Below are 26,970 nucleotides of genomic sequence, written 5' to 3'. Positions count from 1 at the left end.
TGGGACAGCAGCGGGAGTTTTCAGGGCGGATCACAGGCTTTGCTCAGAAGTCACCACCTCGCCCGAAAGGAGAAGCGGGCAGATTCCGGGTGTGACCCGGGGGCCCTTCCGCACACAGGAGAGGGGAGGGGGAGGAGGAGCCCCTCGCCACCGAGCGGTGGTTTCTCGCTGTTGAAACTTCCGCCTACTCGGCCACCCCTTCAGCGGCTTCTCGCTCCCTTGGAGCAAGGGGTGTGTGTGTGTGTGTGTGGGGGGGCTTCCCGGGGCTGCCAACTCTTGCCTAACCGAAAAGGGTGCTTCCTTTTCGAGGCTGATTTCGCAACGCCCTCCTCCTCCCGGTAAACAGGCGCCTCCGGCAGCCTTCCTCCTCTGCTGAAGGCGGATGCCACCGAAGCTGTAAGGTTGCCTGATCCAGGGGTTTGGGACGGAGGGAAGGTGGGGGGGGGGGTAAAGAAAGCAGCCGCCTCCAAGCACCGCTACGATCCGGCTCCTCCGATCGGGAGGAAGGCGCGGCTACTACACCTTGGCTACCCCCCTCCCCCGCTCTTGACTGGCCGCGATCCCGGGTTGCCTGGACAAGGCTGGGCTCCTCAAGAGCAGCCCTTCCGCCCCGCTAAGGAGAGAAGCCGGCTCTCCCGGGGGGGGCCCGGCACCGTGGGGCGGTGCTTGGGTCGGTCGGTGCGCTGGGCTCCTGGACTGCAAAAAACGGGGGGACGGGCTGGGGGGTGCGATTTTGCTGCCCCAGGGACCGACGCCCCCCTCCCCGTGGGGTGCTGTGCAAGGTTAGGGGCAGCATTTATTTTTCCACTCCCGGCATCGACCGATCTGTCCCAGGGCTTTCCGAAAGCCGCTCCCAGGGCCGAAGGGCGACCTGGTGAGAGACGCCTTGACTTGGGTCAGGTCGGACAGAAGGGTCTATTCTAAAAACACCGTGTTCGGTCGCTTAACAGCGCACAACGATTTTTATTATTGCGGCTTCTAAATGTTAGAGGACCTAATCATAGCACCTGTGTCTTGTCAAGTCAATTCTGACTTATGACTATCTTTTTTTAGGGTTTTCAAGAGCACCCCGAAGTGGCTGGCCCTTCCCTTCTTCTGGGGGGTGCCCTGGGACTCTGCAGCTCGCCCAAGGCCCCCCAGGCTGGCTCTTCTGGGATGCACAGTGTGAGGAAACTGAACTCCCAACCCCTCTGTCTCGTCAGCCAGATACCTGCTCAGCCAGTTCTAGAGGACCTAAGATGATGCTTTTTTAAGTTTGTGTAAAACTTGCACGTGACTTCCCTCCCAAGCTATTCTAGTGTGCAGCTGCCCACACCCTCCAGGTGTGTGGTGGTAGTGGCACTACTGAGAGAAGGGAACGGATACAACAGCAGCGAGATTTTTGTAGGCATTTCTGGACTACCAAATGTTGAGTTGGGAGACAGTGTGGTGTAGTGGGTAATCCGATGGATTAGGACTCAGGAGATCGGGGCTCAAATCTCTGCTGCACCAAGGAAAACTCGTGGAGGGAGGGCACTCTTCAAACATATCACATCCCTTGAAAAACCGTGTCGGAGTTGCTGTAAGCCACATTCATCCTGATGGCTAGACAAATAAATAAATAAAATGATGTGAACCGAGTTCTTCTAATTAATTGTCAATCTTAAAATGTTTGTGTGTGTTGCCCTCAGTGTCCACTAGGGGAGAAAAGCAGGATGAAAATCAAATAAATAAATAAATAAATAAATAAATAAATAAATAAATAAATAAATAAAGCGGGATGAAAATCAAATGAATGAATGAATGAATGAATGAATAAATAAACAAACAAACAAACAAACAAACAAACAAACAAATAAATAAAGAAAGAAAGAAAGAAAGAAAGAAAGAAAGAAAGAAAGAAAGAAAGAAAGAAAGAAAGAAAGAGATGAATCAAGAGAACTTCGCTGTATGCTCAAAAGAAAAGGTGACATGAGTTGGAAATTAAATTGTGAGATGAACATTATTTTATTTCCATCTTCATGCAAGCAGGATGTTTCTATCTTTGCTTCCCCTAAAAGGCAAGTTGCTTTTAGGAGTTTTTGAGCAGTAATCATTCGACAGCCAAGTCTGTTTTCTTTTTACTTTATGCTTTTACTGAATGCTTTTAATGGGGCTAATGGAACAAAGAGCTTGACTTCTTGTTTCAAAGAAACAAAATGTTGTTATTATTATTTTTTAAAATAAAATGAGAGAGAAAGACTGTTTCATTTTTGCTCTATAATATTAATGTTACATTGCTGCTTTTTGCATCACAGGGTCCTGGTCTCAAGAAAAGGTGTGCCAAATAGAAGTTCTTCAGGCTGGTCCTCAGCCTTTCCCGCAAAAAGCAATGCACCTTTAAGATTTTCATGGCAGGCAGTAGTTCAGCAGGTGCAGTATTCACTGTCAATACATTTCCATGCTTGGGAAAATGACACACACTGAACTACAGCCTACAATATGACCGTTCATCGAGTACTGTCTTCTTCACTAATATTTCAAGAAGAAAACTAAATGTTCCTCATTCCTCACTATTTGCACCATAATCAAAATATATGGAAAGACAGTTCTTTCCAAAGACAGACAGTAATTATTTTTTTCATTCCCTCTTGCTTACCTTTCCCACAATAGCAATCCAGAAGAAGTTGGTTTCCAAACACCAGTATGCACTCATCTCTGATGGCACCTCAATTATCTCAGTCGTCTGCCAGTGATGAGACAAAACCATCTCTGTCGGGGCCATTGAAGAAATTCTATCTGGGTGAGCCGCTTGCTCTGGGGGTGAGTATAACATATAGGGGAGATTTTATTTGAATTACATTCTGAGCATTCAGGCCTCCTTCCACACAAAGTAGCATTGTCAGACTATATCCTGAGTAAACATGGGGCTCCTTAATAAAAAAAATAACATTCGTTGCAAGAAATTTGCCTAGGATTATCATTTTTGTTGTTGTTTCTCCCACATACAATCGTGCCCCACTGGACGATTACCCCATTTAACGATGAATCCGCTTCACGATTAGGTTTTTGCGATCGCTTTTGCGATCGCAAAACGATGGTTTAAATGGGGGAATTTTGCTTAGCGATGATCGGTTCCCTGCTTCGGGAACCGATTTTCACTTTACGACAATCAGCAAACAGCTGATCGTCGGGTTTCAAAATGGCCGCCGGCTGAAGAAAATGCCCCCCCTGCTGTTTTTAGGACTTATTTTTCACTATACAGGCACCAGAAAATGGCCGCTGTATGGAGGATCTTCGTTGAACGAGCAGGTATTCAGCCCACTGGAACGCATTGAATGGTTTTCAATGCATTACAGTGGGTTTTTTTATTTCGTTTGACGACGTTTTCACTCTACAGCGATTTCACTGGAACTAATTAACATCATCAAGCGAGGCACCACTGTATATGGAAGCAACACACCTTATATACCAACCCATAATTCTAGAGCATTCTTGGGGTAGTTTTAATATAATTAAGTAAGAAACACTTCCAGACACACACACACAGCGTGAGTTTGGTACTCATTTTACTAATGTCAGAAGGAAGGAAGGTTGAGACCACTCTGAGTTAGCTACCTTAACCTTTTGGTATCAAACTAAGGTAATGAGCAGAGGTTTGACTGGAGTGCTGCAGTTTAACCACTGTCAGAGGGTTCTCTACAACTCAAACGACTATGACATGGTGTGCATCACCTTGGCTGAAATCCTGTTGCATGTTGCAGCAAAAGGTGTGTTTTTCAGAGGCAAATCAACACATACAGGATTCAAACCACAAGCTGGCTCTGGTTGTAGAAACAGACATACCAAATGAAATGATGTACAGAAATTGATAATTGTTAATACTGGCCCTGAACTGACATAAAGGACTGATTCATATAAACATCCTGGCAACAGTAAGGTCAGTTGCCTAAGTCAATTACGTCTGAAGTGTTAAAATAGTAGTTTCTACTTTCAAGAGAGTGTCTGTTTTACCTGAGAAGTAACCCATTTGTCTCTTGGGCCTGTTGGAAAAATGACTGAGGTGGAATAGTAATACAGTACAGTAATCATCTCACCCATGCAGGTTTGTCTACATCCTGCAAGGATGATCCGATTAATATAGGTAGTGAATAAAAGCCCTTGTCTTTGTTCAAGTCAAGAGCTGAACTCTTGATGTATTCTTCTTCTGCTGTTTCCCTCTGGAATTATTATTTAAAATTCTGTTGGTTGTTGTAGGTTTTTCAATAGCATGTTGGTCCTCCAGGGGTGCGATTCCCACAGAGCTCTGTGCCTAAGCATTAGAATTGCTAATGACACCCATGTTTAACTCCTAATGACCAGTCACAAAAGGCAGCAAGTTAATTTGGTAAATTAGGGAGTTGTGAAATCCTGTTTTAGGGCAAGCAGGCACATTTGACACTTAAGAGGAGCTGTCTTTCTAAATTCTCTCTCTCTCTCTCTCTCTCTCTCTCTCTCTCTCTGTGTGTGTGTGTGTGTGTGTGTGTGTGTATCAATAGGGTTGCAGCAGAGCTGAACTCCTCTGCTTGCTACAACCTTTGAACTTACTCATTCCACCACTGTTTGTTCTTTGGACCTCTTTACTATAACAAGTGGTGGAGAATACAGTGGTGCCCCATATAACTAGTGCTTTGTTTAATGATGAATCCGCATAGCGATTAAGTTTTTGCGATCGCAAAAACGATCACATTGCAATGATTTAGATAGCAAAAAATCGCTTTGTGACGGTCGGTAAGCTGTTTCGCTTACCGATTTTCACATAGCGATGTTTTTTCTAACAGCTGATCGGCGATTCCAAAATGGCCGCCGGGGGAAAAAATGGCCGCCCGCTGTGTTTTCGCACCCATTTCTCGCTTACCGGGCAGCGAAAATGGCGGCCGAATGGAGGATTTTCGCATAACCGTGAGTTTTTTGCCCATAGGAATGCATTAAATGTGTTTTAATGCATTCCTATGGGCTTTTTTGTTTCGTATAGGTACGATTCCACATAACGATGATTTTTCTGGAATGGATTATTGTCGCTATGCAGGGCACCACTGTATAGGCTGTGTGTGGTAGTGGTTACAAGCTTGGACTGAGACGTGGCCGATTTGGATTCAAGTCCCTGCTGAACCTTGAAACTCACCTGGTGACTATGGGACAGTCACTCTGTTTCCACCTAACCCATGATTCTTACAAGGACAGGATCCAAGCACACCACTCAGTGCTCCATGGAGGAATGGCATAGTATTATGAATGAATCAACAGATAAATAGATACACATAGCTGTGCTTTTATTACATCCCATCAAGTCACTTTAGTTAGTTAGTTATGTCCTGTCAAGTCGGAACTGATTTAAGAGGGCTGTCAAAGTAAGAAAGATATTTAAGGAGCGTTTTTACCTGTTTCACTCCCCCAGTGAGCTTCCATGGCTGAGTGGGGATTCGAACTCCGGTCTCCAGAGTCCTAATATCCAGAGTTCTATCCACTACACCACACTTGATCACCTCCAACATAGTAAGATTTTCAAGGTATGTGAGATATTTGTGGCCTTGGTGTCATTGCCCCTCTCCCACAATTTCTCATGGCTGAGCAGAGATTCAAACCTAGATTTCATGGGTCCTAGTCAAACAGTCTATCCACAAGAATACACTGGCTTTCTTATACAGATACGAATTCATATTTATACTGTATTCATTTATATTAATCCACTTTAACATTTGCTTCTGTAAAAGCAAAAATGAGAAAACTGAGGTTGTTGTACTTTGGGCCCATCGTGAGAAGCCAATATGAAAAGGCCAGGAACAGTTGAAGGTGGCAGGAAGAGAGGGAGACCAAATATCAGATGGATTGACTCCATAAAGGAAACCACAGCTTTGGGTTTGCAAAAGCTGAACAGGGCTCTTTGTGATATATTTTGGAGGTTACTCGTTTATAGGGTCACCTATAAACATTGACAACACACAACATTTAAATTTTTTTATGCCCTTATTTCATTCCCGAACTTTCTTTTTGCCTAAACCAAGTCTCCTTATTCTTTGCTATATTTGCAGATCACACAGATTTTGATAGGAATTACGGTGGTAGCATTTGGGATTGTGTTGGACATCTCCCATGGCTGGGTTAGTGAGTACGCTTCCACGAAAACACCATACTGGACTGGCATCTTGGTAATTCAACATAATAGTGCATCGAAACTATAGATGAATAAGGTCCACCTTAGAAGAAGGATTGCTCAGTTGGCTTTGTCTCACAGGTCATGTCTCTAACTCCAGTTCTCTCCACAGCAACTTTCTGGGGGCATATCTTCAAGTTGCAGGAGGAGAGAGAGCCTGCCAATGCTTCTGGCCCTAGCTAAGCATTCTGTCATGTGTCATATTGCCTTCTAAGCCTGCCATAACTATCTCACTTCTTGTTAGCAACCTGATCAAGCTTGGCTGTTAGTGTTATGCTTCTTTGGTTCTCCTGGAAAATCTCCTCAATCTGGCCTGACTCTAAAGCTAAACTGATTCTAATCTGTATTGGCAGTGTGTGGAAATTGCTGACTTAAAACCTCCAGATACACAATACAGCAAAATCTAGACAGGGACCTACATAGTAGATTGTTATATAATTATAATTCTTCTACATATTTACCACCCCTTATTGTTAGTTCGTTTTATCTCAACTGGCTATATAGTCTCAAAAGATTTAGTCAGAGTTGCTGTTGTTGAAAAAGAATTATTTTTTTTCTGTTTTACTCACAAATCTTCATATATATCAGAATAAGAAACACACATATTTACCTGTTATATAGTATGAGATCCTAACTGGTAAACTTGACTATCTGACTGTCCGGTTATATAAACATTTCACCTTGCTGTGGTGGAGTTGCTGCTACATAATTATCCTAATTCTTATTGAACCACCCTACTGGTTAAACATTGAGTTGAACCCCATTGACGTGTGCTATTTGGCCTAAAGGACCAACTTCCCCTCGAGCTTAACATTCCTTTGCCCCAGGATTAGTTTCAACAATTCATTCTTTTCTTTAGTTCAGCACTGACCTTCATGACTAGCTACTGTCCCAAAGCTGGTGAAAATAGGCAAGGTTCTTTATTTCTGAACTTTTATTGTGTGTGAGTTTAGCTATCTGGCTAGGAGAATGTGTATGGAGACCCAAAGAACATATGAGCACTACAATAAATAAGTAGTTATGGATCACCAACCAGTCCCATTGGCCAAAATTCAGGAAGACCAAGCCTCTGGGAAGTCTAAATGTGTCTTCCTGATCACATAATGTGGCCTCAATGTTTGATCAGCTCATGGCCTGAATATTTTAGGCAACATCTGGGGTTTGCTGCTTATGATCTAGTATAGTGTTTTCCAACCTTGAGTAACCCAGATGTATTTGGATAGCAGCTCCCAGAAATGGCAGCTGGCAGAGCTGGTGGTGAAATCTTCTGGGAGTTGCAGTCCAAAAATATCTGGATTTTCCAAGGTTGGGAACCAGTGATCTATTAGAAAGAACTAGAAGTATGGAAAAAAAATCCCTTTGAATCATCTTTATTTTTAATTATTTCTCCTTTCGTCTTCCTTTTCCCATCTCTTTTAGTACCTCATTTCAGGAGCTCTGTCTGTTGCAGCTGCCAAGAACCCCAGGATACCACTGGTAAGTACACTTCTTTAAAAATGTGTAATGTATTTGGACAAGATGATGCTCATGAGATAGCAGTGGTGATCCTCAGTTTTCGATCTTTCAGATGTTTTTTATCTGGAATCAATGGGAGCTCAGAGGAGACTCAGCCCTCCTGTTTCTGTTTCAACTGTTACTGTTGTTGGGGCTGTTCTATACAGTGGTGCCTCGCTAGATAGTTACCCTGCATGACAGCTTTTTCCGCTAAACATTGACTTTTTGCGATTGCTATAGCGATTCGTGATTCCTATGGGGGAATTCTGCTGGACAATGTTTGGTCCCTGCTTCGCAAACCGATTTTTGCTAGATGACTATTTGCTTTTCGCTAGACAATGATTTCGCTAGACAGCGATTTCAGTGGAATGGATTATCATCGTCTAGCGAGGCACCACTGTACATTGTGGTTCCCCTTAAGCCATATCTATCTAAAGAGCCAGCGGTTGGGAGTTCAGTTCCCCACTGTGCCTCCTTGACAAGGGCTGAACTCAGTGATTCATACGGTCCCTTCCATTTCTGCAGTTCTAAGATGATGATGATAATGATGATTGTAGATGACCAAGGAAAAGCCTATGGAAACCCAAGTGTTGTAAGACAGATATATCTTGAGGGAGAAAGTTATATCTGAGCCTAAATAGTTAAACAACTAACAAGTAACGACAAGCTCTAACTGAAGCAGTAGTATGACTTTTGGGGTCAGAAAAAACTGACGTTCTGAGTCAGACCATTGGTCTATCCAGCCTGTTACCATTAAGCCTGACCAGCAAGAGCTGTTCATGGCTTTGGGTAGGGCTTTCTCCCACCTCTGTGTGAGGAGGCTGGGATTTCTTACGGCGATGAAGAGAGCCTCCCACAAACTTCTCAGATTAGGTTGTCTGCAGAAGAAGGAGATACATTTAGGGCCCTTTCAAAAGTTGTCCGTTGCAGAGGATAACCTGAAGCTGTGTTTAAGTGGTCCAGAAGTAACCTGTCTTAGACAGCTGCAGTTTTCAAGACACTGATACTGTCGGACTCAGGAGAGATCTCAGAGAATTGATCCAACAGGGCCCAATATTCAAGTAACCCATTCTGTTTCTAAACAGTATTGATGACTGATGGAGCATAATTCTATGAAGGGAAGAAAAGGGAATTTGGAATACATAGCCTTTGGATATAACCTCAGAAGGTCTATGTTGCTCATTCCAGGTCTGAGGTTCAATAACTGGTTTTTTTTAAAGGTATATTGATAAAGGGGTCTAAGAATTTAATCTCCAGGAGATACACTATCAGAGGAGATTTATTTATTATTTATTTATTTGATTAATTTATATACTCCCCATCAATTTATGTATACACCCATTAGTTCAGCCCATTATTTTGGGTGGTTGCCATCATGATAAAATATAATCCTCTAACAATAGGGACCCTCAGAGAATTTAAATACATAAAGTCTCAGTTTTTCATTAAGGTTTTCATGTTATATGGTCTGGATACCATGTCATAGACATATTATTTATCATTGTAGAAGAACATATTCCACACTCAATTTCCCCCCAGAAAAAAACAAAAAAATCAGTTTTGGAAAGAAAGCAGAAAAAAATATTTCTTTCCCTCAGTTTTTCCAGACCCCCCCCCCAAGCCTTCCAGTCTCTAAATAGGGTTATTGGTAAAACCAGGAGACTATAAAACATAAAACAAGAAGCTTAATATCCAACAGGTGGAACCTGAGGCATAAAATCAGATACAGAATCAAGCAGTGATATCATAGAAGCCTTCTCTGAACAGCAATGTTTTTAGAACCCTCTTAAATGTTGGGAACCAATTGCTTCTGAACCAATTGAAGTCTACAGGTCAGACTCAAGGGAAGCACCCCGTAGAGAGCATAGCAGTAGTCAATACGGGAAATTACCAGTACCTGCACCAAAGTCATAACTGCTTCCCTGACCAGGTTGGAATGGAGCTGGGCAATATTGCCTCTGATGATTAAAGGCAGCTCTGGAGACGCTTCAGACTGAGAAGCCCTAGACAGAGCTGAGTCTAGAAGCACGCCCAGGTTGCAGACTTGGTCTCAAGATGGGAGGGCAACACTATCCAGGATTAATCCCCCAGCCTAGCCAAGGGATCGCCCAAGAACAGAATCTCCACCATCCAGATTCAATTTAATCCTGTTAGCACTGATCCATTCCAAGACCGAATCCAGGTATTACTCAAGGGTCTGGACGGCATCCACTGCAAATGCAATGAAGGAGAGATGGAGTTGCATATCAAGAGCATACTGATCATCCCTTTCTCCTGATGACCCCAACAGCTTTACATAGGTGATGGAAAGCATGGGGGATATGGATGACTCTGGGGCAGCCCACAAGAAAAGGTTCAAAGGGCTGACAGCTCATCCCCAAGCTGAATTCTCTGGATACAGCCCTCAAGGAAAGACTGGAGCCAGTTCAGAGCTAATACCCCAGTCCTCACCTCTGAGAGCCTATCCAGGAGGATACCATGGTTGACAGTATAAAAGGCTGCTGAAAGATCCAGGAGGACTAACAGGGTAGATCTTCCCCTCCCTTAACAAAGCATAGCAGAAAGCAAAGTGTGCTGCTTATATACCACCCAATCTTAAAGCACTTTCTGGGCAGTTTAGAATTTGATTGTGCAGGCTACACATTGGCCCAACCCCCCAGCAAGCTGGGTACTCAGTTTACCAACCATGGAAGGAGGGAAGGCTGAATGAATCTTGAGCCAGCTGCCTGGGATTAAACTTGGGTCTTGAACAGAGTTTTGGCTGCAGTACTGCAGTGTAACTGCCACTCCGTGAGATCATTGTGCAACAGGTCATTGTGCAGTGTAGCCAGTGCTTTCTCAGTACCATGACGCAGCCTGAATCTAGATGGAATGGATTGAGGCAATTTTCCTCTTCCAGGTATGTCTGAAGTCGCCCTGTCACCACCTACTGAATCAACTTGCTCATAAAGTATATGTTGGCAATAGGTCTGTAATTGTTAAGATTATCCATTGCCAAATGTGGATGTTTAACGATTGGCTGGATAATAGTTTCTTCACCTGGGAAGGAAGACATCTCTCCCTCAATGAAGCCTTGACAGTATTCACAATCCAATCCGCAATAGCCCCATTTTGCCCCTTTTATTAACCAGGCAGGGCAAGGGTTGGGGGAGGAGGGAGTTGGCCTGGAGCTGGCCAGAGCCCTGGATATCTCCTCCAATGTGGCAGGGTCAAACTGGACCAGTCAAGCAATGGGAGAGGATGCAGCCAGGGTCCCCATCAGTCAAGCTACTGGTGGAGTCCAGGTCAGTCTGAATGGCCTCAATTTTAGATTGAAAAGAGATTGCAGACTGATCATTGGTGAAATCACCAGGATGAGGACATTGCTGACCAAGGCTGGTGAGATCACGGACCGCGTGGAAGTGTTTCACTTCTCAGTTCATGGCCTCACCAATGATCTTGACTCTAAAAGTCTTTTTCCTTTCCTTTCCTTAAGATACTGATGTATCTCCTGGCCAGACCGTTAACTGCAGTCAGATTTTGATCAGACTGGCCCTTCCTCCATCTACTCTCCACCCATCTCCTAGTTAATTTAATAGCCTGGAGTCCCCTGTAAACCAGGGAGCAGGACAAGCTCTGGAATGGAGAAGGTGTTTGGGGGGGCGATCATGTCAATCACCTGGGTCATCTCTACATGCTACCTGTCAGCCTTGGCTTTGATAGGGTCATCAGCCGGGTGAGCTGGATGCCCTCCCAAGGCCTCTTGACACCCATCACGGTCAAGAAGCCTTCGAGACCATTTTGACAGTCTCCACATGCACAAGTGAAAATACACGGTCCAGAGTGTGACCAGCTTTATGTGTGAAGCAGGCGACATGCTGGGATAGGCTTATGGAGGGCCATGGACTCCATGAACTCCTCATCTGGATTCAGCAGTTCAATTTTGGCATGGATGTTAAAAGCCTCAAGTACCAATCATCTAGGCCAGTGATCCCCAACCTTGGGCCTCCAGATGTTCTTGAACTACAACTCCCAGAATCCTTCATCACCACTTCTGCTGGCCAGGATTTCGGGGAGTTGAAGTCCAAGAACATCTGGAGGCCCAAGGTTGGGGACCACTGATCTAGGCGACCTCCACATCACAGCTGGAAGGAACTTGGCCAGTTCTGGGAGAGAGACTGCAGGGTCACGGGGAGAGCAGCACGCCAGCACTGCCCCAAATCTGTCCCGGAGCCTCACCATCAGGTGCAAACACTCTAGCCCCCAACTTGAAAGTGCAGCCGTCCTGTTAATATGGATGCCAATCCCTGTGAACAATGGCCACCCCCGTCTCACCCCTCTGATCCTGTCAGATCCTTCAAGGTCATTCTCCTCCCCTTTCTCAGAGAGCTCTAAGCCATGAGGGAACCAAAGTTGCATGATGAAAGAACGGTACACTCTTTGTCACCACTAGGTGAAAGGCATGCTGGGAATGAATGTCGTGAGTGCAGTGGCAGCTTCCGTTGGGATCATAGCCCTCGTTTTTACTGTGATGCATTTTCAACCAAAATGGTATAGCAGTGATCCATGCACACCAGGACTGGATGAAATTCTGTGCATTGAACGTCACCAGGCCATTAATGTAAGTGCATGCTATGTTACTTGTTCAAACGGATGATGGCAGCCTCTTTAGGTCTCTTCTGCTTCTGACGGTCCTTTCCATACAGTACTGTGTAAAATGACCCTTAGAGGGTGAATTAGAGATATTGTGTTTGGGGGCATGTATGGCGCTGTGGGCTAAACCGCAGAAGCCTGTGCTGCCAGGTCAGAAGACCAGCAGTCGTAAGATCGAATCCACGCGACGGAGTGAGCTCCCTTCGCTTTGTCCCAGCTCCTCGCCAACCTAGCAGTTCGAAAGCAGGCAAATGCGAGTAGATAAATAGGTACCACCTCAGTGGGAAGGCAAAACGGTGTTCCCTAGTCACGCTGGCCACATGACAACGGAAACTGTCTTCGGACAAGCGCTGGCTCTACGTCTTGAAAATGGGATGAGCACCGCCCCCTTGGAGTCAGACACGACTGGACTGAAAATGTCAAGGGGAACCTTTACCTTTACCTTTTAAATCACTTTAACACCTTCAGTGTTGAACTCATGGGGTTATGTGCATCTAGGCACACAGTATTTATTGAATGTATGTTTGTTTTTTAATTGAAAAATTATCCATGTATAACCAAACCCATATGCTTCTTGGGCCCGTGCAATTCAAGGGAGAAGTGTATTCTGAAAAAAGATCCTTGGGCCCACTGAGGTTGCTCGCCCCAGTCTTACAGAAAGGCAAGGCTGGGTGGAGTCCTGTGGCTTGTAATCAAAAGACTCACTTCTGCTCCCTTGTCCAAAGGTTCCAGAGCCTCTGTGTATATGCCTACACACATCCTTATGGCTGCTATTGCATGCAGGACTGTGTGTGCTAGGAAATGACAGTAATGATTGCAATCCTCGCTGTGCACTGAGTGTTCTTCACCCTACACCAAATGCCAGAGATATCCAGCTCATGCTTAGCTGTTTTTCAATGGATCATGCATTCAGGTGCAATAACCTCAGATCTGACCTGTGTGTACATTTGACGCTGCAATGTGACTCCTTTCACTGGTATTTTTGCTTCATCGACAGAATACTGCATATGGAGTAACAGCCATCCTCCTGGCTTTCAACGTGATTGAATTCTGCATTACCATCTCTTCTTCTGCCTTTGGGTGCGAAACTCTGTGCCGGGACAACTACCCAGACACGGTAACCATTTAAAAGAGAATGGTGTTTGGTTGTTGTAGGTTTTTTGGGCTGTTTAGCTGTGTTCTGGGGAACACGAAAAACTTACAACCACCATCGGATCCCGGCCATGAAAGCCTTCGAGAACAGAATGGTGTTTGTAGTCAAACTAGACCTAGAGGTCCAGGAGCAGGCCCTGTTTTCCTACAGATTGTTTATTGTAAGTCAACATCATGCTCCTTAGCAAGGTTGGAACCTTGTTTAGGGGTGTTTTTAACATTTGCTTTTAGCCCACTGGATACCCAATTCAAAGTGCTTGTTTTTGACATATAAAGCCCTAAATGGCTTGGGCTCTGGATATCTGAAGGACCGCCTCCTTCCATATGAACCTACCCAGCAGTTAAGATCTAGCCAGAGGGCCCTTTTGAAAAAGCCATCGCTCAAGGAGGTGAGAGGGACAGCTTGTAGAGAAAGGGAATTTTCAGCAGCTGCCCCCAGACTACGGAACGCCCTCCTGACAGATTCATCTGGCGCCGTCACTGATGACATTTCGGTGCCAGGTCAAAACCTTCTGTTCCAGAAGGTTTTTAATTGAAATAGTATCAACTGCGGGTCCTGATGGCAATTTTTAGAGTATATATTTTAATTGTATTTTAATTGTTTTATGTTTTTTCTTTATTTTAATTGTTGTAAGCTGCCCAGAGACCTTTGGGTAGTGTGGGCAGCACATAAGTTAAAAATAAATAAATAAATAAATAAATAAAATGTAGTGGGTAGAGTGACAGACACTCAGGAGGTATGCTTTGAATCCCTACTCAGCCATGGAAACTGACTGGGGAGGGGTGGGGTGGGAGCTGACAAAGCTGCTCCTTAAATATTTCACTTGCCTTGAGAGCTCTGTTAGGGTTGTTATAAATCAGTTCCAACATGACCAGCACATAATCAAACCAGGGATCTCCAAACTTTTGACCATGAGACCACATCTTATATTTTCAACATTTTTGAGGGCCGAAGGAACAGGAATGTGTGCATGGCCACACACACGCATGCACACACGCATGCACCCCTCGTGTGCTCTCCCCCTGCACAGGCGGACGGACGCCTGCATGAATGCCCCTCTCCGCCCCCCCAGTGCACAGGCTGAAGGGAATGGGCTGGATAAAATGGCAAGACAGGCCAGATGTGGCCCATGGGCCGTAGTTTGGGGACCCCTGAATTAGACCATTGAGAGCTAGCTGTTGTTGTAGACAGAGTGTCAGATTAGGATTTTGGGAAGCAGATTTCAAATCTCTGTTCAGCATGGAAAATCATGAGAGGCGTATGTTCGTATGACATTGGTAAGCCACTTTCTAAATATCAGACATACCTCAGAAATTCTTAGGATTTCTCCAACCTCAGGCATTCCTTGACCAACCTGTCCTTTTCCACTCATGGTGTGTAGTGTTCCCATTGAGCACCATGGATATCAGCTTCTGTGCTGGGCTCCATCTCATTTCAATGTTCAATTCTTTACCAAAGTCCTGCTTATATTTTCCTGTCTCCTATCCCATTGTTCCACATGGTGGAAGAAATTAAGTTGTGGCTTAGCTTCTCCTTATGATCTCCAGAAATCTCTGCTGAGATACTATCGGTTGTCGTTGTGTGCCACCTCTGGAGGAAACTGATCGGGGCATTAATATGGGTTGGAGGAGTGTCTGTACTCTGGTTGCTCCCCGAAACCATTTTATCTACACCTATATGCATTTGATGCTCGCAGACCTAAATGATAGCTGTCCAAAGAAAAGCCAATATGAACATGAACATTGGGAGAGTTATATCCCTGGAGGGTGAAAACAATTCCCATTGTCCCCAGGTAGCATGACCAGTGACAATGATCAAATGGTGTTGAGAGTTGCATTCTGGCACATATAGAAGGCATGATGAAGAGAAATCTGTTTTACGATCTTCAAGAGGCTAGGACATTTATAAATCACTTTTGGATTGTGTTTAATGCGCAGTGGGTCCCACTAGCAACTCTGCTGTTATTTCGTAATGTTTTGTGACAATTGCAAAAAATTCTTTGACAGAAAAGGAAGGTGGAATGAGAAACACTAAGAAATGAAAAAGGAAATGATGTGAGAAGAAATTATCTTTAGTTCCTTTCTTTTAGCTTGGGGTTCAGTGTAGACTTGTGATACATACACGTTGAATGTTGTTGCTTAAATTGATTAATCTGGACTCAGTTGTTACCACCATCTTGTTAGCTGTTTACCACTCCAAATGACTATGGATGGAAACAGGGAAGGTCCACCTAGCAATCCTTCCTTGTTTATTTGTTGTCCATCAACAAGCACAGTCTGGGAAATCTAAAGTAGTGCTGTAGAAAAGTCAATATATTGTGAAGGAAGGCCAAGGAGCATAACTTGATCAGCACAAACTGACACTGTCCTGTTGTTTAGATGTGGAGTAAATGAGTCCAAGGCTGATTGTCTTTCTGGTCTGTTCCTTTCTTCAGATTGTGGTGGTTTATCAGCACGTGACATCTGACAAGACTGTGACGCAGGTGGCTCCCGAGGATCCTTGTTCTTCCCTCAATTTAACTCTGCCCTCTCTTACTGCTGACCCAACTGCATGAAGACAGAATATGGGTGTCCAGATGAAAGAGCTTTCTTAACTAATATCAGAAGGTGTTTTTAGTTAAATACTGTGTGCATTGCAAACTAGGCCAAACACCATACAGGGATGTGAGGAGATGTGTTGATAAAGTAGTTTTTAACATTGTTAAAGTCATTTAGGATGCAGACATCTTTAAAGGGGAACCATTTGGAAAATCGAACTGCCTTTCATTAAAAATAAGCATTTATTAAAGATTTTGTACACAGGATATAACTCCTTAAACATTTCACTTACCCTGAAAGACCTATGGGGGATGCTATAGGTTGGTTCCCCCTTGATTACACATAGCAAACAACATTTATAAGCTTAATTTCAAGTTCAGGGAAATTTCACGTCTTTTTTCAACTGAATCATTACATTCCATGAGTCCAGAAATACACCGGAATCAGATTTGGAGGCTAAAGAGTCAGTGGAGAAGACAACTAATCCAGGTCCCATCCTGAAGCCAGCCACGTATGACATTCTACAACCTTTGGACCCAGATAGTCTGGAGCTGGCCAGACTCAAGACCCTCAACTTGGGGTCACTATGCTGATACCATCCTTAGCATATTCTGCACTTTGCCACCACTGTGACAAACCACCTCATCTAGGAGTGTCGTGATTACACAAGCTAGTATACCTGCCCCAGCAGCATGCCCAACAAGAACTCCAGGAGAGGTCAGTTCCCAGGCTTCAAACCAAGTACTTGTTCTTCTCAGGCTTGCCACGTGATGGGGTGACTTGAAGTCTAGAAGGAGTAGACCTGAATCAACAATGCAGTTTTAAGAGGCATCAGTCCCACTGAAACTGTTGTTGGAACAAAGGTGCTTGCTGGGAGCTGTCCTTGGTGCTGTATCTTCTGACTACCTTATGGTCCAGTGAGCTGCTGGGACCACCCTGAAGCTGGCATACTGCCTGAGCATGTGATGACACAGGCGTACAGCTAATAGTGCTCCAACCAGACCTTAATCCATGCCCAAGCTGGATCTTTTTAGCCCAGCAGTAGCGCTACTAATTTTGGGCACAGAAGTAGAGTGATTCCCTGGGAGAGTGACTTTAAGGGAGATTGCTCCCAGAAAAGCAACCCTTTCTGGTGTGATCCGATGTGCACCTTTCGCACCATCTGATCACATCCTGAGCACTGCTTGCATCTTTCACCAAACAAGGAACTGCAGGGATTAAGGGGACAACTTTCATCTTGTTTAATATGATCTCTCTTTCACTTCCCTAAACACTGAATCATTTAACCACAATATTTAACTAGCTGCCCACTTGGGAGTGAACCTCCGGACTGCTCCACTGTGCTTGACAGTCTCCCCTGATGTATATAATGTACTTGGGGAAATCTTTTGCAGTGACAGTGATGGTGGTCAGCAGGCAGACAAGGCAGGAGGCATAGAACGAAGCGGGAGAACAAGGTAGTCTTGTTGGAAGCCAGCAAAAAATTGCTCAAGGGTTAATTGCAAAACAAAGTTAACACACACACACAAAGGAAGAGTTCTTTAAACTGAAAAAAGCTTCTTGTTTCCTTTTCCTCAGAACCTCTTGCTCTGACATTAATATATATTTGGAGGGAGGGGAGGATTCTTTGCTGGATTATTTTTCTCCTCTTGAGGGCTGATCACTCTTTTCTTCCATACATGTTGTTGGTTTTGTTTGTTTGTTTGTTGCTTTGCTGTGTGTAGTAAGGTGAGAGCCACGATAAATGGATGTAAAGCAAATGTAGATATAAGCTTTCCCTCACTTCTGTCCTGTTTGGAAAGCAAATACTGCATGGAAGCAGTCCCAGTGTCCACCACCATGGATCCAGGAACCCCTGGGGTATACAGTGGGGTCTCTACTTAAGAACTTAATCTGTATTGGAAGGTGGTTCTCAAGTTGAAAAGTTCTTATGTTGAATCTGCATTTCCCATAGGAATGCATTGAAAACCATTTAATCCGTATCTGCTCTTTTCCGTCCATAGAAACTACAGTGGAACCTCTACAGCGGGGTCTCTATTTAAGAACTTAATCTGTATTGGAAGGTGGTTCTCAAGTTGAAAAGTTCTTATGTTGAATCTGCATTTCCCATAGGAATGCATTGAAAACCATTTAATCCGTATCTGCTCTTTTCCGTCCATAGAAACTACAGTAAGTTTCAACTCTAAATGCAGGCCTTTCGGCTTCCAGCATCCCACACCACTGCTTATGTTGCAACAGCTTTGCCCACACTGATTCTAGAGTGATGAGAATTGTTCAGCCACTAACTCTTTCTCTCACTAACTGCAGGAGGAGAAAGATTATTCTTGTCTTCTCACAGTAAGATTTCTCTTTTCAAACAAAATTTATTAACAGCAGACTCAATAAACAAAACACACCCAAAGTATCATGCAATTTCATTAACCTGAAAAAGAAAGAAGAAATAGAATTAGACATACTTGTGTAATTTTGTGCTCCCTTCACCCTTGGGATTATTAGTCTATTCACATGTTGATTTATATTGTTATTTACTTGCTTATTATTACCTATTGTATTATTGCTCCAATTCTCTCCAGAAATATAGTAAGTCCTCACTGGGGGTGAAATCCTTCCCTTTCACAAATACATGTATCAGGAATGGCTTCCACATGTCTCTAAAATCATTCGAGCATGATGCTTCTTTTCTTATTTTAAGCTCACAGGTTAGTTTATAATTGATAGCTATGTTCCACATTTCTTTATACTAATCTCCTATGCTAAACTGACTGTTGTATCTCCAATTCTTTGCAATAATTAACCTTGCTACGGTCACCGTAACGATTAATTATTTTTCTTCCCAACTTAATTTATTATTACTAACAATTTTTATTTATTTAAAAAATTGCAACCACTCTTTTTTCTCTTTTCACAAGACCACCACATATGTATGTCCCCTTTTCATTTTATGTCCCCAGCATAAAGACAATACTGTTTCCTTTATCAAATTCATTTCCACAGTTGTCAAGTACCATCTCCATGCAATCTTATAGCATTTTTCTCTAAGCCTTCTTGGCATATTTTTCTTTATCCTCTTATTCCACATTCTGTTCCAATCTTTCCTCTTAATTTCCTGAGCTAAGTCTTCCCGCCATACTTTCTTTAAAGCTATTGTTATCCGCCTGTGTCAGCATCTGGGTTATTTACTTATAGTACCCCTTCTATTGTTTTTAAATTCGTAAACTGCCCAGAGTAGACCTAGATGGGTGGAATAGAACTCTAATAAATAAATAAATATTCTCACAGGTTTCAAGTTTCTCTCTTTTTTTCCTATTATTTCCTCAAATTTTATCAGTAGTCTTCACTCTCCTTGCTTAGCATTCCATTCTTTTATCCTATTGTCCAATTGTAATAAATTTGACCAAGAAATCCCCTCTCTTCCCAGGGTAACTCTTATTTGCTTGGTTGTTGTGGGTTTTTCGGGCTCTTTGGCTGTGTTCTGAAGGTTGTTCTTCCTTACATTTTGCCAGTCTCTGTGGCCGGCATCTTCAGAGGACTGGAGTAGGAACTCTGTCCATGCTCTTCCTATTGTCTTATTTTTATAATTCCCTTCTTGATCAATATATTCTTTATATTCCTTAAACTTTCTGGAAAATTATTTAATTCTACCACCAGACTCAATGGGGGAGATCAACAGAGTTATCATTTTCCTGTACTCTTTCCAACATATTAATTCTAAAGGGATTATTCATTTCTTTAATTTTTCTATATTAAAAAAAAACATCCTCGGTAAACCCCAGTTCAGAAAAATCCCTCCCAGCTAAGCCTGTTAAAGGCAGTATGTAAGGTTGCAAAAACTCCAGCAGAGTCTCTGTATTTCTACTGCATAGCAAAAATGAATTTTTTACCAAACATTCAAAACTGCAACAAATAATACTGTTCATAAACCAACTTGTATGAAGATGGTATTATGGGAAGGACAGATAAGGAGTCCATATTGACAAAATCCAAAGTATGCCTGCTTCGTAGAATCATAGAAAAGTGAAGTTGAGAGGGACCTACAAGACCATCAGGTCCAATCAGTGCAGGAATACAATCAAAGCATATCTGCCAGGTGATTATCTAAGTTTTTCTTGAATGCCTCCAGTATTGGAACACTCACCAACTCCCGAGGTAACTGGTTCCGCTGTCGTACTGCTCTAACAGAAAGTTTTTCCTGCTATTCAGCTGAAATTTGGCTCCCTGTAACCTGCACCCACTGTTGTGTGCCCTGCACTCTGGGATGATGGAGAACAGATCCTGCCCCTCCTCTGTATGACGGCCTTTCAAATATTTGAATAGTGCTATCATATCACACCTCAGTCTTCTTTTCTCAAGGCTAAACATGTCCAATTATTTCAGCCTTTCCTCATTAGGCTTGGTTTCCAGCCCCCTGATCATTCTTGTTGCCCTCCTCTGAACTTGTTTCAGTTTGTTAGCATCCTTCTTGAGCTCATATTTAGCTTGTGATCTATGACAATTCCAATCATCATCCTCTTAGTACGATTCTGTAATCCATTGTGTATCCAACAGACATCTGATCTATCCAGCCCACACCTAGTTTGCTTGCTAATCAGGATGTGATGGGGCACTTTGTCAAAAGCTTTGCTGAAGTCAAGATATATTATGTCTACAGCATTCCCTCTGTCTATCAGGGAGGTTACCTGATCAAAACATGAGATCAAATTAGTTTGGCAGGATTTGTTCTTGACAAATCCATGTTGGCTTCTAGTTATTACTGCTTTGTTTTCTAGGTGCTTGCACAATGACGACTTAACGATGTGTTCTAGAATTTTGCCTGGGATTGATGTCAGGCTGACTGATCTGTAGTTCCCAGGTTGCTCTCTTTTTTTGCCCTTTTTGAAGAAAGGGACAACACTGGCTCTCCTCCAATCCTCTGGCACCTCACTCGTTTCCCATGATTTCAAGAAAATAATGGACAGCGGTTCTGAGAGTTCCTCAGCCAGTTCTTTCAGTACTCTCAGATGCAGTTCATCCAGCCCTGGAAATCTGAACTCATTCAAGGTGGTAAGATAGTCCTTGACTATTTGTTTATCTGTCTCCAGCTGCAATCCTGTACACACACACACCATTTGCACTTCTGATTTGTTTGGAAGTTCATAGTCTGCCTTACGGGAAAAGACTGAACTAAAATAGGAATTGAGTGCCTCTGCCTTTTCTTTGTCCCCTATTATCATTTTTCCATCTCCATTGCAGAGCTGTGCCACTATGTCTTTTGTTTGTCTTTTGCTACTCATATATCTGAAGAGGTCCCCAACCTTGGGCCTCCAGATGTTCTTGGACTACAACTCCCAGAAGCCTTCACCACCACCTCTGCTGGCCAGGATTTCTGGGAGTTGAAGTCCGAGAACATCTGGAGGCCCAAGGTTGAGGACTACTGGTCTAGCTAACCTCAGCTCAGACATCTGAAATATTTAGTGGGGCTTAATCCTGAGTAATTGCGTTAAAGACTACCACTTCATACATCATGACATGGCAAGAAATGAGAAGAAAATATTAGATCTGGACTTCTTGACTTGAATCAATACATATCATTTATTTCCCTCATTTTCATACTGTATTTTCCTCACTGTCCAGTGAGTGGCAATGTTTCATTACAACTGGGGATCTGTAAAGGCATGTCTGGAGCACCAGCAGAGGAAGAAGAAATAAAATACTACAGGCTGGAAATCGTATTCTGTAAGTTACTGCATGTGATTTTCAGCTATCGGAATTCACTACAGAAATAAAACATCTGATTTTTCCCTTGAAGATCCCAAGTCTCCTGTAGAATTCCTTTTATCATTACAAAGCCCCTGGAGTTCATGGGACGAAGGGAGGGCCTGACGTTGCTCAATATCACAGCTGCAATTATAGACATCCTGGCAGTAGCAATTTTGGGTAATAAAAACCTCCTCCCTCCATCTTTTTCTGCCTTAGCTGCTTCCCAATGATGCAAGAAATGTCACTGTAGTCTCGGGACCTTTGAGGGAGAAATTAGAAAAGTTTTATTTCCAAAAAAATCTTCAGCCTTACCTGGCATCATCATTGTTATTATCACCATCATCATTGCCATTTTAGAACTGCAGAGTTGGAAGGTGTGGCTTATGGAACAGGATTTTATCCATAAACTCAGGCTTGAGGAAGTGGACACAAGCCACAAAAGCTCATATTAAAATATAGCAGTTAAGTCTTTAAGATGCCACAATATTTTTGTCTTCTTTATTTTTTATTTTGTTTTTGACTTGAAATCCATTAACTAGTTTCCTTTTCTAGCTCAATTTGTGTTTTTTTTTTCAACCCAATCATTGTTATTTTATCACTGGTAGACCACCTTACATAGCTGAAGTAGATTATGTGTGGCTTGGTGTGTCACATCTTGTGATGTTTTGTGTAGAATGCACAGTTTAGCAGTTTGTATAGCAGAATAACCAGTTTAGGAGGTGAGAGACATTGTGCCCTAAATGGAAAATCATGGAAATCTAAGAAATCTTTTGTTAATCTAAAAATTTTAAAGGCTTCTACCAAATGGCATTATATCCATTTGCTTTGAACTATCAGGTTGGAAGCTGTTCTGTGTCTATGCACCATACTTCCTTCCCACAACCCAGGGAAGTTTTATTGTCTCATTCCAATACTTTTCAGATTTTCTACCCAAATTCCTTAAGCTCTCTCTTCAGTGGTATAAGAATCAGTGTTGTAGAGCAGACTTTTATTGACACACGACCAAGTCCCCGAGGAGAGTGTAAAATAAGAAATGCAGAGTGCTTCACTGAGCCACATCCACAAACTATTTCTAGCATTTTCCACCTCTGCCAGGATCATGTCTTTTGTGAAGCGAAGAGGTCTCAGGATCAAGCCAGCCCATATATTTTGCCTAAAAGGAAAAAAAAACTGACATTGACATTGGGTGGCTTTGGGCCAGTCATATATATATGCCACTGATTCTTATACCACTGAAGAGAGAGGGTCAGTCATATGTCAGCTTTTTTGCTTATATATTTTTTGCTTATATATATGCATGCACATAAGCATGCACACACACACAGAAAAGCTGACATATATATAAGCAAAATGTATATAAGCAAAAAAGCTGACATATACATGTATGTATACAATTTAGATTATATAGATATATATATGTCAGCTTTTGTGTGTATGTGTGTGTGCATGCGTGTGCGTGCGCGCACACACACAGTAAATATATATGATTTTGTAATTTAATTTAGTGATCTTGTGTTTGTTTGTTTGTCACATTTACCATATACTGTATTCCACTTTGCCTCCAGTGAGCTCAAGGCAGCATACATGGCGCTCCTCCTCCTCACAATATCCTACTCGTTGAGGCAGAGAGAAGGTGACCGGCCCAAAGCCACCCAATGACTCCTCTAGCCAAGTAGTGATTTGAAACCAGTTCTATGTGCGTGTGTAAAATGCTGACCACTACACAGGTGGTTCCCAGACTGTTGCCCCAGCACCCTGAGGTGCTGCCAAGCCCAGTCAGAGATGCTGCGGAATCCTCTCGTCCTTTGATGAGAGGATTCTGTCAAAGGAGGAGAGGAGTCTCCCTCTCCTTGACCAGCAGGTCTCCCTGTGTGCTGGACAGGATCGTGCCTATTGCCACCTCCATGCACAGGTGCGGATCCCAGGGCAAGCTGTGCCTCTGTCCCTGGACTCTTGCTGGCACATGAGGAGAAATGGTGGTGGCAGTGGCAGCGATGCTGTTTTTGTGCTGGGAGGGCTCCAGGACCAGTCAAGGGAGTCGTGAGTAGAAACAGTTTGGGAAGCACTGCACTACGCCATACTGCTCCGGCCAATTTTACTTTTTTGGTGCTTATTTTTGTAGTATCGCTAGTCCCCTTAGGAGTTGACAGTTTAGGAGGCAACGTCGCTGAAACCAGTTGTATCGCGTCTTGCCTTTCCATTGGACTATTTCAGTGACGTGGAGAGGGGGGATTTGCTGGTTGGGTAACAGCCTATCTTCCACATTATTTTACCCAGGCTTTGTGCCCTGGAGAGGACACTCCAGCTTCGTGTACAGCGTAAAACCACTAGACGCTGTTCGAAGTCCTCCATACAGAGCACGTTACCATAGTCTATCGAGACTGAAGGATGCCTATGATGAGTCCCCTTAACTTAGCTTGTATCCCAGTAAGCCTCCATGGAGCAGAAACTTTGCCAGAGTTGTGTCTGACACCAGATTGGATGGCATAGCTAATACCTTGGAGGACAGGGGAAAAATAATTTCAAAAACATCTTTATAGGCTCAAGCCCTGGGCTGAAAACAGCAGAATGAAATTTCAGAGGGATAAGTTCTCCCACCTAGGAATAAGATACCAAATGCAAAGGTGCAAGATGGAGGATACTTGGCTCACTAATACCACATGCAAGAAAGAACTTGGACCTATTATACACCACAAGCTGAATATCAGCTGAATATTATGCAGCTGCAAAAAAATAAATACAAGGGAAATGTAATTTTAGACTGCATCAACAGAAGTATAGCCTTCAGCTCACGTGAAGTACTAGCTCCTTTTTATTCAGCATGGCTTAGGCCTCATCTTAAATCCCGTGTCCATTTCTGGACACCAATTTAGTAGAATGCTGACAAACTGGGGCAAGTTCACAGGAGGGCAACAAGGCAGATCAGAGGACTGGAAATGAAGCCCTAGGAGGAAAGATGGAAAGAACCAGGCATTTATAGCCTTGAGAAATGAAGAGGGAGATACGGTATTACTGTTCAAATACTTGAAAGGTTGTCATCCAGAGGAGGGGCAGGATGTGTTCTCAGTTGCTCCAAAGTGCAGAACAATTAAGAGGGCTCAAGTTACAGGATAATGGGTTCAAGTTACAGGAATTTAGATTCTGGCTGAATATCAAGAAAAACTTCTTAACTGTTAAGAGTCATACAACAATGGAACCAATTACCTTGGGAGGTGGTGAATGCTCTTAACACTGGAGGCATTCAAGACACATCACTATGCTGGTGAAACATTGCTCAGAAGCACAATAGGATACTGGCCTGCATATGTGTCTGTGCATATGTGTGCATGCTGGCATCTAAAGGTGGAATTCAAATGTAAACAAATAAGAGCAGATAAATACATTTTTGCTAAAAACATACTGAACCCCCCTCCCCACACACATGCGTCTAGGTATTGGGAGGATTGAACCAAGTCCGAGAGGAACAGAACCACCACCACCACCATCATCATCTTACAACTGCAGAGCTGGAAGGAATCATGGAGTCTAGGCCCTGTCAAAGAGACACAGTGGGGGAATCAAATTCCCAACCTCTGGCTCCACAGCCAGAGACTAAAACCACTGATCTATAATAGTGGTTGGCAGATGGCACTATCATCACTCTCAATGAAAAACGGCCAGTATTCAGGCCTACAAGCTCTTGTATCATTATTGCTGTGTTTCCTTTAACAGGCATTTCTCTCAAGATGTCACTGTGACATGAAATTTGGGCAGAACAGAACTGAAGGGGTCAGAGTACAGAATGTGGACACCATTCCTGAGTGGCAACTGAGGCTGTTGCCGACCCTAAGGGGTGTCTCCTTTTTCTGTTTCATAGCTTGCCTTTTGCCAGGAGTCGCACATCCTGTTCAACCCCTACCTGCTCTGCAAAGTAAAGCCTAGCACACAGGTAGCATTACAGTACGTAGAAAGATGACACAGCTCAATGGAAGCCGTAGGATTTTTAGCCCACACATTCTAAACTCTGCAGTCTAGTGGGACTTGGCCAGCTGTTTCCAGGTGTTTGCAAACGATTTTCAAAGCTTGAGGTTATGTCTGGAGCTATGATGACTGCCTTTTATTCTGCCTGGCCGTTTCTGCCCTTGCATTACAGACATAGGTTCGATGGATGAAAATGTCACTCCCATAAAAGTTGCATAACCAGAGGGGTGGCAGATGATAGGTGGCAGATGATGGCAGAGAGGGGAAAGTAATAATTCCAAGCTTTTGTCCTTTGGAGGGCAAAGCTACGGACTCCACACAAATGCACATGCCTATTGGCTGCTTTCAGTTTCGGCTACCAATCCATTCAGCTTCTGTTAATGGAACGGTGGTGTGGGCAAGGACCAATCCTTCATTTCAGGCAGCAGAATAGCTTGGGATACAGTACACAACAGTGAGAACAGCAACATCTGGTCTGATTTATTGACTGGTAAGGTTGCTGCGGATACCCAACGTCGTGGAGTGGATAGACTGACAGGCTAGGATTCAGGAGGCCTGGGTTTGAATCCCCACTCAGCTATGGAAACTTTTGAGGGTGAGGAACTGGTAAAACCACTCCTTAGATATCTCACTTACTTGAAAGCCCTATTAGGGTTGGTTCCAACTTGATGGCACAGAACAGCAACAAGGTGGCTGTTAAAGGAACAAGAGCATGCCCAGGCCAAAAAGGTGACAAACGTGCCTGGAACACATGTAAGAATAGCCAAAGAAGAAGCTTGTATCAAACACAAAGTGTATCTTGCTGTTGTTGATTTTTATCAAAGTTCTCCACAGCTGTGGTTCGGGAAGCAAAGTTCAAAGGGTATATGTCCCATGTACTGTATGTTGTCTTCTAGTCATAAAAAGCACACATATGTATACAGACACAGACACAGACACAGACACAGACACAGACACACACACACACACACACACACACACACACAGGTTCTAAAGTCAGCAAACAAAATGCACCTCTCCTGCCTTCCAAGAAATCAGGGATGTGATCAAGTTTTGGGGTCAGAGTCCTGAGTCAGAGTCTTTGGTACCAAGTCCCAAGTCCCAAGCCTGAGTCCCTATTAAAAACAACCCCCCAAGAAAAAAAGGGAAAAGATGAGTGGGTTGCAAGCTGAGTCCAATTCTTTGAGCTCCCCCCGACCCCGAATGGAGTCTGAGTTGAGTCACCAGTGCAACTCAAGTCTGACGACAACGAGTCCTGCGACTCAAGTCCCCATCCCTGCATGAAATGGACTTCGGAGAGAAACAAT

The 26,970-nt window shown here is 43.5% G+C and overlaps 1 protein-coding gene across 7 annotated transcripts; it reads left to right on the top strand.

Moving 5' to 3' along the window:
• The first annotated feature begins 255 nt into the window (after positions 1-255).
• On the top strand, positions 256-16,217 carry LOC110071081 (membrane-spanning 4-domains subfamily A member 4D). Of its 7 annotated transcripts, none has more exons than XM_072980123.2 (8): positions 256-396; positions 1,054-1,164; positions 2,632-2,781; positions 6,030-6,146; positions 7,571-7,627; positions 12,078-12,245; positions 13,275-13,394; positions 15,865-16,217. In XM_072980123.2, the coding sequence occupies exons 2-8, from the start codon at positions 1,156-1,158 to the stop codon at positions 15,982-15,984; spliced, it is 741 nt and encodes a 246-aa protein (XP_072836224.2). In that variant the 5' UTR covers positions 256-396; positions 1,054-1,155; the 3' UTR covers positions 15,985-16,217. The 7 variants fall into 7 exon arrangements, with proteins under 7 accessions (XP_072836224.2, XP_072836232.2, XP_072836233.2 ...); XM_072980130.2 differs by lacking the exon at positions 1,054-1,164 and adding an exon at positions 2,277-2,391 and having other exon boundaries at positions 280-396; XM_072980124.2 differs by having other exon boundaries at positions 291-401.
• Positions 16,218-26,970: the final 10,753 nt, after the last annotated feature.

Source organism: Pogona vitticeps, chromosome 9 (assembly GCF_051106095.1).
Source record: "Pogona vitticeps strain Pit_001003342236 chromosome 9, PviZW2.1, whole genome shotgun sequence".
Lineage (NCBI taxonomy): Eukaryota > Metazoa > Chordata > Lepidosauria > Squamata > Agamidae > Pogona > Pogona vitticeps.
This window is presented reverse-complemented; position numbering and strand designations above follow the sequence as displayed.

Coding starts and splice junctions, on each gene's coding strand:
- LOC110071081 (XM_072980130.2), top strand. Junction 7,628..12,077: donor AGAACCCCAGGATACCACTG/GTAAGTACACTT, acceptor TGTCACCACTAG/GTGAAAGGCATGCTGGGAAT. Junction 12,246..13,274: donor AACGTCACCAGGCCATTAAT/GTAAGTGCATGC, acceptor CTTCATCGACAG/AATACTGCATATGGAGTAAC.